The sequence below is a fragment of the Adiantum capillus-veneris genome, chromosome 18 (assembly GCF_014529385.1).
Source record: "Adiantum capillus-veneris isolate H3 chromosome 18, ASM1452938v2, whole genome shotgun sequence".
NCBI lineage: Eukaryota > Viridiplantae > Streptophyta > Polypodiopsida > Polypodiales > Pteridaceae > Adiantum > Adiantum capillus-veneris.
Window position 1 is genome coordinate 10,358,822 of NC_140948.1, and position 11,648 is coordinate 10,370,469.

The window sequence follows — 11,648 nt, forward strand, 5'->3', positions numbered from 1 at the left end:
TGGTTGTCACAAAGAGAAAAAGTGCAAAAAGCAAGGAAAGCACCAATAATTGAGGAACCTAAAACACATGCGCTTGGTTATGAACAAAGAAATCAACAAAACACCTAGAAAGTCAGGAAGGCACGTATGAAAGCTAGAAAGGAATGTAAACAGATAGCCCTAGTAAAGGAGTTAGAAAAATCCAAGGATAGATTAGAGATATTAGAGAGTCAAACTAACCTTGAGTTGAAACTCTTTGAGCCTAGAGAGCATAATGAGACAAAGATAACAAGGAGTGCAAGTTTTGGGCGATTAGTACTAGTAGAAAAAGTGAATGAGCCTCTAGGTGCACTTATGAAAGCCTAAAAAGCATGACTTTAGACTAAACAAAGCCAAGAACAAAAGTGGATGACGTACCCTTATGTTGAGTTAGAAAACAAAAGATTGAAGACGTGTCAAGAAATGATCTAAACTGCCCTAGATTTGCTAGAGCCACCTGCAAGTAAGCCAAAGAGTTGAATCAAAGTTCTAGCTCCAACATATCGATAATCTCGTCTAGGCATGAAACTAAAGGGACCATTGGGAAATCCACAATAGAAATAGGAAAGCCTAAAGTAGTGATGAATATCATAGATCACGCATATGAGGATCTCCACCCCAGGATACCAGAAGCTACAGAGAGGTTGATGGCTTAGACAAGCTTTGGAGACACATACAAGAAGCAAACGACACGAAAGAGTTGAGTCAGAGAGTCAACCAACCCAGTAAGGGAAGGGATGTTTTTTTGTCACCTATTGAAGAGTTCAAGGCAGGATCTCAAGATGAGCTAAACCTTCACTCATATTGGGAAGGTAAGGGATCAGTAAACTCTTTTGTGAGTCTACCCTAGTCATTGAAAACCTTACCCTCATACATGGGAGAGTATGAAGCCAAATCAAAGGTGAAGGCAGTGCCATCACAAATGCTCTCATAAAAAAAGGATATGGACTCTAAGGGATTGATAGATATATTGGCTAAGCCTATGACTTGTACTATTACACTAGTAGAGCTTCTCAAAATAAGACCAAACATGTGGGTGAGTGTTGGAAAATGCTTGGAGAAATTTGGGGTAAAATATCCAACATCACAGATTCAAGAAGGGATTGATAGATATATTGTCTAAGACTGTGACTTGTACTATTACACTAGTAGATCTTCTCAGGATAAGACCAAACATGTGGGTGAGTGTTGCAAAATGCTTGGAGAAATTTGGGGTAAAATATCCAACATCACAGATTCAAGAAGGGATCCGAGAGCTAGAAAAACCTCAATAGAACACAAGACTTGTACTAGCAATTCTTGATAGTGGAGCTAGTGTTGCTATCACCACCAATGAAATTTGGAAAAAATGGGAAAAACCTACCTTGAGGGCTACCCAAATGAGATTGCAATTAGCAGATGGGTACATAAAAAACCCCTGGGACTTCTAGAGAAAATGGTTGTTACTTCTTGCAGCATTGAATATAAGCGTACAATTGCCTTCATTGACTTTGACAAGCGGAACAAATACGACATCATACCTGAACGAGAACTTATGAGACAATTTGAAATGGTTCAAGACTGGGGATATGATGATATATACCTCAGAAACATGGAAACCACGACGCGCATAAACATTAAAGATCATAGCTACAAAGACGTGAACCAAATCTAGTGGAGGAGTATGACTCCGCTACAATAGCAGGATCAAAACTTTCAGCTTGGTTAGGCAAACCCAAAGTGCTATGGATGTGCGGTGCATCACAATGTGGGATTTTGAAACGAGAAGAGTGTATTATGAAAAGGGCACTTGAAGATAAGGAATATGTTCCTGAACCTTTTTTTGAAGAATCTCTTGAGCCGAATGGAATCATATCCTAGCAACCCTAGATGTGTGTGCCATTTTACATGGCCCCACAAAAAATTGTTGTGACAAAGATGATTACAAAGTTGGTCCATAGTACATGGTTAATATAGTAACTACCAGTGATGAGGCGCTAGCCCTAGAGGGACCCAAAGATGATCTCTTGGTAAGCACAAAAATATGGGAGAGAGTTTCATGACTCCTGACCACATTTTGAACGAGAGGAGGATGCGGATGACGAAGGCTCCGATAAATCAAGTGAGTAGGAATAAATGATAAGAATGTCAGGTTTTATGATTTTTCAAATCAAAAACCTAGATGTCAAGAATGCTACATGAAAGAGAGAGATGAAAACAAACCAAGGAAGAACCCTATGCCTAGACTAAGAGGCAAATCACAGTTTTTCATGCTTGTAAAAGCAGAGATTGTGTTAAGAGCAAGATATCCAGAAGGTTCTCTAAAACAAGATCCCAAAACTAAAGAGAGTATAAAGGATCTGCAAAAGCAAACTAGCAGGTCAAAATCTTAAACAAAACCTAAACAAACAAGAGAACCAGCATTAAACGAGTTTGGAGAAACTAAATGGACCAAGGTGGAGAGAAAGAACAAGTACCATGAGCTTAAGAAGACTCTTAGGGAGGTGTAAACGGACGTAGAAAGTGGGGAGGGATAAGACAATAAGGACGATAAAATGAGTGTACGATCCCTCTATAGAAAGTTCACTATCCAAGATTAAAAGGTAGTGTTGATGCAACCTCTACGAGAGCAAAAAGACAAGGAGTCTTAGGATGGGCCAGAGGATGCAAAGAAGATAAATTTGGAAGGTCTCGGAGAAGAGCCATGTCTAGCCTACATAGAAATAGATGTAAATCCAGAATAGGAAGAGAAGCTTATAAGTCTTATCAAGGAATACAAGGACATGTTCACTTGGTCCTATAAAGACCTGAAGGGAGTAGATCCTACAATATGTCAGTACTACAATCCCATTAAACCCTGATGCAAAGACCAGTCAATAGAGACCTTGCACTTACAATGATACATTCACTAAGTGCATCAAGGAGGAGATTGATAAATTAAAGGAGGCTGAGTTTATCTAGAAGATAGAACACACCGACTGCGTATCTTCCATAGTGGTAATGTCTAACTTGAAAAATGGAAAACTACGAGTGTGTGTGAATCTAAAGAAGGTTAATGCCATCACGATAAAAAATAATTATCCCTTGTCTATTACTGACGATGTATTGGAATGAGTGGCCGGTAAGCGAGCATACTCCTTTTTAGATGGGTTCTCAAGATAAAACCAACTCGCCATTGCTCCTGAGGCACAAAACAAGACAACTTTTACCATACAATGTGGTATATATGCATATAGGGTGATGCCTTTTGGCCAGACCAATGCCCCAACACCTTCCAAAAATTGATGGCTCATGCCTTTAAAAAATACTTGAGGATATTCTTGGAGAGATTCATGGATGACCTATGTGTGCACTCTCTCTTGAGAGATGAGAAAATAGAGCACCTTAAAAAAGTATTCAAGAAGTGCAAGACTTACAAGATCTATCTTAACAGAAAAGTGCATCTTTATAGTTAGACAAGGCAGAATCTTGGGACATATTGTCTTGGATAATGGCATATATACCGACCTGGACAAGATAAAGGTAATTGTAGAGTTGCCTATACTAAACAACACAAAGTAGGTACAATGATTTATGGGACATTGTGGGTACTATAGAAGGTTTTTACACATGTATGCTATGATTTTCCAGCCTCTGTTTAGACTCATTGTATCATTTGTGGAGGAATCCCAATCCTCGAGCGAGTACTTCCGAGAGAACAAGAAACCAAGCGAGAATAAACAATGAAAAAGATTAGATCAAGATCTCAATAGTTACTCTACAGAGTATATGTAGTGTAGCAAAGTAACCATGTTGCATCTCAAATAGTATCAAACAAAAGAGCCATACTCTTCCTTTAATGTGTTCACACACACATTGATACACAGTCATATCCTTGCTTCTGAACCATCTTGCTGAGCATATTCCAAAACTCTATTTGCGCAAACTTATTTTCCATGGTAAATTCACATGTCGCAATTGTCATAAGTTCGTGCACAAATAGATCAAAAGATGGTAACTCAGATGCCACATGTCCATCATAATGCATAGGTAGCTCTTGAACTTGAATGATATCCTTTGCTTGCTTGAGTGCCATTTGTAGGCTGCTTTGTGAAGAAGGCATTGCATGTAGTATACCAACTACTCTGGAGGGACCATCTGACTATTACTGGTGTGTCCTTCATTGCAATGCCTTGTGTGCTTTCAATAGCAATGCGAACCTTCCAGAATTGACATTGGCCATGATTGAGAAGGAATATTTGTTCACCACTAGCAAGTTCAGTAGCCTTTATCTTCAACTGCTCTCCCATTAGAGTTAATGGATGCAAATTGAATGCATTAGTTATTTCATAATGTTGTATCACAAAAGAGAAAGAAAGTGCATAGATGCTATTGTCAAACATAAGAAAAATCTGGCTGCCACATTGTCGTCCATAAATGGTTATGTGCCTAGCCATGGTTGGCTACAGGATGAGGAATTTCAAACTCCAAGAAAACCTTTTCGAGCAATATAAAAGAGAAAAACCCCACAAGATACATAGAAATTAAATCATAATAGAAACATTAAGCATCAAATTACATATTACAATCTCTCTATCATTGTCTCTAAATGTCTAGAGCGTTCCTTATGGAGAATTTAATCATCCACCCTTATATTAACTCCTTGATTATCGAAGGTTATGCTCCCTCCTCTGAATCACGGCTTGTGGCCATCAATATTCAAGCCATGGTAGATGCTTGGACAAGTAAAATTGTGTGTGTGTGTGTGTGTGTGCACGCGTACAATGTTGTGGAGGGGGAAGGAGGGTTTCTCAATACATAATATTATGGTGAGTGCTTGTAGGGAAGTTAAACAAGAAGTAGATTTGGTAGATCGTATTGGTAGGTTGGAGCCAATATGAACAATGTGTATGTGCAATCTTTGGTGCTAGATTGTACCTTATTGAAATTGGAGATAATTTTTTTTGGGTGAGTGAATCCATTTGTCCAGCTCGCAGAGAGCTCACAAATAAGATCTTTCAGTGTATAATCATGACACTTGAGAAACAAAGAGGAAAAGGAAAATATCCTTCACATCACATGTATCATGAAAAGAACATTTTTCATGGACTACGAACTCTTTTAGAGTTTTCATGGTGAGTTGCAAAAGAGGAGGCCCCAATCACAAGGACTTTGTGGCCAAGGGTGGGACAGGTGATGAAGATCATAAGGTACTGTCGACATGAACGATAATCATCACTTGCATGAAACAGCTTGGAAATCACCTCTTATGCAATGCCTTTGCAATCACCTTGGCCCTATCTTTTGGCGAGAACAAAGGTGAAGAGTTTGGATGTGTGTGTGTGTGTGTGTGTGAGAGAGAGAGAGAGAGAGAGAGAGAGAGAGAGAGAGAGAATGATGTTCTTCTTCCACAGTTGTGGGATCACAACCGAGGATTCTTTTCTTAAAAACCAGTCTTTCTAGTCGTGCATCAAAACTTGGTATTTCAACAATCCCTACCTCCACCTTCTTCTAGAGTTCCACAAAACTGGCTCTGATTCCGCCACTAGGCAACGAGCTGTGCATGGAAGGGGTATGCATCCTCTCAACCAATCTAGCCAATTATGCTCTTCCCTCTCTCTCTCTCTCTCTCTCTCTCTCTCTCTCTCTCTCTCTCTCTCTCTCTCTCTCTCTCTCAGACTCAGTGCCGCCTCTGTAAGTCACTCACAGTGCTCAGAAAAAACATAGGTTTAGTGTAACAAAAACCTAGTTTTAGTGTAACCCCACCTACAAATTTTGAGATTTACCTCTAAAGTTCTATAGTTAAAGGTGAGAAAACCTCCAAAATTTGAAAAAAATCAATGTAAATTGATGTAAAAACCTTGAGATTTAGTCAGTTTACCTCTATTGTTTCTAACATGTAGGTTTGACAAGTTTTTGGAAAAAAGTTTTTTTCAAGCACAAGTCAATCACTCTCAAAAGCCGAGTTTAATGAATTTTCAGTGTCGTGTCTCTTGCTCACTTGTAGGGCTTCTCTCTGTCATACACTCTCAAAGTCTCAGAAGCAAGTCAGACTCTCTCTCTCTCTCTCTCTCTCTCTCTCTCTCTCTCTTTGAAAAAACTTTAGAAAGACATTTCCAAAACATCAAATACAAGCATGTACAAAAGACTCAAAAGTCCCTCAACGTCCATCCAATTGATGGTTTCAACCATAGTGGCAATGCTCATAGCATGCGTCTTCTAAGAGTTCTACAATAGAAGTCAATATTCATGAGCCTTCTTCATCTCCTGGCTTATATACTAATTAGACACCTCTTCACTTTCTAACAGCAGGAACACTGGTACTCTGATTCTGGTTTTGCATATCCTCGTTGCGTCTAAACCTCTGTGGTGGCTCCTGAACTCTTCTTGCTATGTGGGATCTCATATGGAAAACGTGAGAGTGAATGGCACATGAAATGCAGTATTGCATTTTGGCGTAAATATTGGGAAGTGCGTACCCATCATAAACGCATCCTGCACAACTCGCACAATAGCTTGTTCAACAATGGTCCTTTCAGGAAATCGTTTTGACAGCCTTGTTCTTGGGCACACATCACCCATAGCTAGAGCACTTGATGGGGTTGGTGTGGCCTCTTCCGTGCTTGTTACGTCCACCATTACCATGCTTGACCATCATGACTGCTTATGCCGCAACTGCTTCTACTTCCTCTTGGGCGTGGATCTCTCTCTCTCTCTCTCTCTCTCTCTCTCTCTCTCTCTCTCTCTCTCTCTCTAAAAAAAAAAAAAAAAAAAAAAAAAAAAAAAATCAACTCTCTCAAAGAGCGCGTGCCGGCACGCAAGGGTCTCTCTCTCTCTCTCTCTCTCTCTTAAAAAAAACTCAACTCTATCAAAGAGCGCAAGGGTTTTTCTGTGTTTGTCTCTCTATCTCTCTCTTTTTTGAGAAAATAGTTGAAAAGTTTTTGAAAATTGAAAATTTCTACTAGTATTTTGGTTTGCATTTTTATAGGGCGGGACCTTGATTAAGAGCATTGCAAGCTACCTAGTGGTATAGGAAAAGAGAATTGTGGTAGTCTTAACCTCCAGGGGCAGCCTCGGCGTCAGCGCTGCTGCCATGAGAGGAGAGATGAAGGGCGAAGCCGGCCAAGTCGCGCACCTTGCATCACATCCCATTAGCCACGTCCTTGATGCAGAATCCGGCGCTGTCCAGCTGCTGGGAAACGTCAGAGTGTCTACCCACGACACCGCAGTAACAGCCGCTATGGCTACCCCTCTGGCTATGAGGGCACCTGTCGTGCACAACACCATCAAGAAGCCTACAGGCACCAACACTGGGCTTAACAGCAGCAGCAGTGGGGCCATCACTGTGAGCACCACCACGCCCGCCCCCACCAGGAGTGTCACAAACCCTACCACCTGACTCGACGTTGGCTTGTGCTTCTACAGGTGCTGCATCAGCTCCCGCGTCTTCTTCTCCACTTGCTCCTGCGCTTCAGCTACTACTGTCATCTCCCAGTGTGCTCACCTGTGGCAAGATTTTCTACTCTAAAGCCGGACCCCTTAGAAATATAACGTTGCAGGTAACTGAAGCGAAGCCAACCGGTGAAGCGAGAGCGAAGACTAGGGCTCATTACTTGGGACATGTCCTGCCACAACTCTGCAAGGGCCGCCAACCTCTTCGAAAGACAGCGGTCTCTAATATAGCCATCGGTGCCTGCATCTTGTGTGCCACGCAAGATGGCCATGACTAGGCCTACGCGGTGGGCGGTGGCACTGAAGTCGGAGCCCATAAGCTCAGGCTTGTCGTCATTGTCGTCAGCAATCATGAGCCACGCGATCAATTTAATGGCGTGCAGGAGGCGTGGCCTCGAGAGAGCTTGCAAAAGAAGCGGCAGACGAGACGCGGCAGAAGACTGTCGCGGACGGCACGACAGGCTGCAGCGGAGAGCGGTTGAGCCACCACCTCTATCCACTCATCGCTTTGCTGCTTCACCTGCTCGTAGTGAGGATCGAGCGAGGCAGGGCATGAGCAGGGAATTAGTGCAAGTAGATGCAGGCTAGTAAGCTCGTCACGAATAGATGGTTCCAATTCTTAATTCTCTCTCTCTCTCTCTCTCTCTCTCTCTCTCTCTCTCTCTCTCTCTCTCTCTCTCTCTCTCTCTCTCTCTCTCTCTCTCTCTCTCTCAAAAAACTCAAAAAACTCAACTCTCTCAAAGAGCGCGCGCCGGCGCGCGCTCTTTGAGAGAGTTGAGTTTTTTGAGAGAGAAAGAGAGACCTCTAGTATCTACCCTGCTAGCCGCCATGGCCGCGTTTGAGGGTAAATACGCAACTGAGCTTATTGCCAATGCCAAGTACCTTGCGACCCCTGGCAAGGGCATCCTGGCAGCCGATGACAACATAGGGACTATTGGGAAGCGTTTGGCAAGTATACATGTGGAGCTCCATGGGAGATTCTTTTTACTGTCCCAGATGCCCTCCAGTACCTTTGTGGTGTCATTCTCTTTGAGGAAACCCTCTATCAAAAAATAGCGAGTGGCAAGCCGTTTGTGGAGTAGTCCCCGGTATCAAGGTAGATAAGGGCACTGTCGACCTTGCAGACAGTGACAGTGAGACAACCACTCAGGGACTGGACGGCCTTGCCCAACGCTGCCAGCAATATTATAATGTTGGAGCCCGATTTGCGAAGTGGAGAGCTGTGCTCAAGAATATTGGTCCAACTGAGCCATCTCCTCTTGCCATACTTGAGAATGCAAATGGGTTGGCTCGCTATGCCATCATATGCCAAGAGAATGGTCTAGTCGCCATTCTTGAGCCTGAGATTCTTGTGGATGGGCCCCATGATATTAAGAAATGTGCTGCCGTGACGGAGATTGTGCTTTTTGCTGCTATCTACAAGGCTTTGAGAGATCATCATGTACTCTTGTTGAAGCCAAACATGGTTACTTCTCGCTCTAAAGCACCAAAGACAACCCCTCAGGAGATAGCCAAATACACAGTACAAGCACTACAAAGGACGGTTCCTCCTGTTGTTCCTGGTGTCATGTTCTTGTCGGGAGGTCAAAGTGAGAAAGAAGAAACTTTGAATTTGAATGCCATGAATGAGCTGGATACCAAGAAGCCATGGCCACTTTATTTCTCATTTGGACGAGAATTACAAGCCAGCACTTGGAAGACTCGAGCTGGAAAGAAGGAAAACATTCCTGCAGCACAAGCTACTTTGCTTGCCTGATGCAAGGCCAACTCTGAGGCTGTCCTTGGCAAGTATGCTGGGGATGCTGCTATGGGCGTTGGCACTGATGAATCACTTCATGTTGCCAACTACAAGTATTAGCTCTCCTATGCTTGAGTTGTTGAGTTTTGATTGCAATGATGTTTCATGTTTTGTAATAATGTTTAGGTGCAAAAAGAAAGGAGAGGAAACCAACAGAGATGCCGCTTAAATTGGATTCCTCGTAGATAGTGGAAGGGATGACATCAACCTTGGCTTGAGGATTCTGGACAGTGAGCTTGACAATAACGCGCAGGCCCTTCCAGTCCATGACAGTCTCCTTGGCAATGTCCTCTCTTACCTTCTTGGGCGACAAACCCAGAGGCCCAATCTTGGGTGCCAATGAAAAGGCAGCTCCAAACTCCCCTCTTGTTAAACGAACAAAAACCACCTCCTCATATTCTTGCTACCCTTGCCTTATCAACCTTCCATCTTCATCGTGGGCACAAAACATGCATCACTCAGCTTCATGTCTACCATCTACTGGAGTTTCCGGGTGGCTCCCTCAATGGTGATGTTGAACGAGAGCAGGACTAGAACTACGGGAGCAATTAGCGTGCTTCTCTTGTGATCAAAGCCCTCAAGGAGCAGTCCGAGCGCGATAGGAAGAAGATGAATGCATTGCTTCTGCTGTTGCTCCTCGCGGGACTGAAATAGTAGCTAAACGTGCTATAATGCTTGCTCAAGAACGAGTGTTGCTGTGGTGGGCGCGTGTGCTCTAGTGTGAACACGGTCTTTGAAGACGGCTTGAGTTGCTTATGATTAGTGCTAAGGGCCTTGTTAATCCTCTCTGAGTTTCGTGCAACAATTATCTCTCTTCCTAATCTCGAAGAGGGCGAGCTCTGACATTAGATTCCTGCCCACAATGATGAAGCCCATTGACAGAAAGCCCACTGAGAGAAACAACAGAGATGCCATCGTTTGCATTTATGACATTGTTATACAGCAGATGCTCCTCATGATTGCTAGATACTTGCATAATTGCATTGTCAGAATTCCTCCTCTTAATTTGACCATGCAAGCCACTGTAGCACTCGATTGCCTTTTTCTTCGTCTTTTGCTTTCCCCTCAGTCCTAGCATTGGCGATAGGGTTTCGCTCCATGCTAGTGTGCCCCATGAGCTCTTAGCTGGTTTTTGACCTGCAGATTCCTCTTCCTTCTCCTTATACATTTAAGAACATCAAGCACAATGGCAACATTTCTCTTGATGTGATCGAGATAGCCTAGGTGATGCGTCCCCGTTCAATGGCAAAGGAGCTTGCTGGCACAGTAAAGGAAATTTTGGGTACTGCGTTTCTATGGGTTTCTCTGTGGATGGCAAGGATCCCCAGGATTTGAAATCAGAGATTGCCAATGGGGATGTTGAGATTCCAGAGAATTAGCTAATTAATCAATCTTAGGTAGGTGCCTCTCTGGAATGTAGCGTTGCTAAAGTAAGTTTTACTTTGTGGTACTGCTGCTGGGTTTTTCTCGCAAATCATTTTTGGACAAATGTCAGCTGGTTATACTTCTAATGAGTGTATGCTCAGCGTGTCAAAGAGAAAGAAAGAGAGGGAGAGAGAGAGAGAGAGAGAGAGAGAGAGAGAGAGAGAGAGAGAGAGAGAGAGAGAGAGAGAGAGAGAGAGAGAGAGAGAGAGAGAGAGAGAGAGAGGGGAGAGGGAGAGAGAGAGAGAGAGAGAGAGAGAGAGAGAGAGAGAGAGAGAGAGAGAGAGAGAGAGAGAGAGAGAGAGAGAGAGAGAGAGAGAGAGAGAGAGAGTGCACCGGCTCACATGCTTTAGACAGTGTTTGGGAAGAATGAATTTTACAAACATCCATAGAGGAAATTTCTCAAAACAATGGCATTTTTTACAATTGAACTCTATTTTCTTGAATTTTCAAACCGGATTTTATCCTTCTTTCCCTCCCTTGAATTGGTTGTTTTGAGTTTTCAATCAGCTCTTAGCACTATATTTTAGCGGACTTGAAATCTAAAACTTGAAAGAGACGCAAACTTTTTCAAAGAGTTTTGTGTGTGTGTGTGTGTGTGTGACAGAGAGAGAGAGAGAGAGAGAGAGAGAGAGAGAGGAGAGAGAGAGAGAGAGAGAGAGAGAAGATCCTACAAGGTAGTTTGGTTGTGCTCACACATTGGCTTCGTTTTCATGAGGACTAAAATTTAAGTGGCAGAATGCGCAAGGTGAAGTAAAAGAGAAGAAAGATAAGTAAAAAATCGAAGTAGATCTAGTTAGCTTTGGTCCCTGAAAGTGAAAAGACTTTTTCTTGGATATTCTCCAAGCTCAACATATTGTTGTAAAGATGTTTTGTATATGTTGAAAATAGTCGGTAATAGTGATATTGTTTCTCTTTTTTTTTCTAAAGTGAGTGAGAGAGAGAGAGAGAGAGAGATCTAAGCATCTTCTATCACTTATTAGCGCTCTTTCTAGTGGAC

At 42.7% G+C, this 11,648-nt stretch overlaps 1 protein-coding gene and 1 pseudogene across 1 annotated transcript; one reads left to right on the forward strand and one right to left on the reverse strand.

Annotated features, from left to right (window-relative positions):
- Window positions 1–8,256: 8,256 nt before the first annotated feature.
- LOC147435220 (fructose-bisphosphate aldolase, cytoplasmic isozyme pseudogene) lies at window positions 8,257–9,286 on the forward strand (annotated as a pseudogene).
- A 757-nt stretch (window positions 9,287–10,043) lies between these two features.
- LOC147435221 (uncharacterized) lies at window positions 10,044–10,394 on the reverse strand. Its single transcript, XM_086487920.1, has one exon. The coding sequence runs from the start codon at window positions 10,392–10,394 to the stop codon at window positions 10,044–10,046; it is 351 nt and encodes a 116-aa protein (XP_086344046.1).
- Window positions 10,395–11,648: the final 1,254 nt, after the last annotated feature.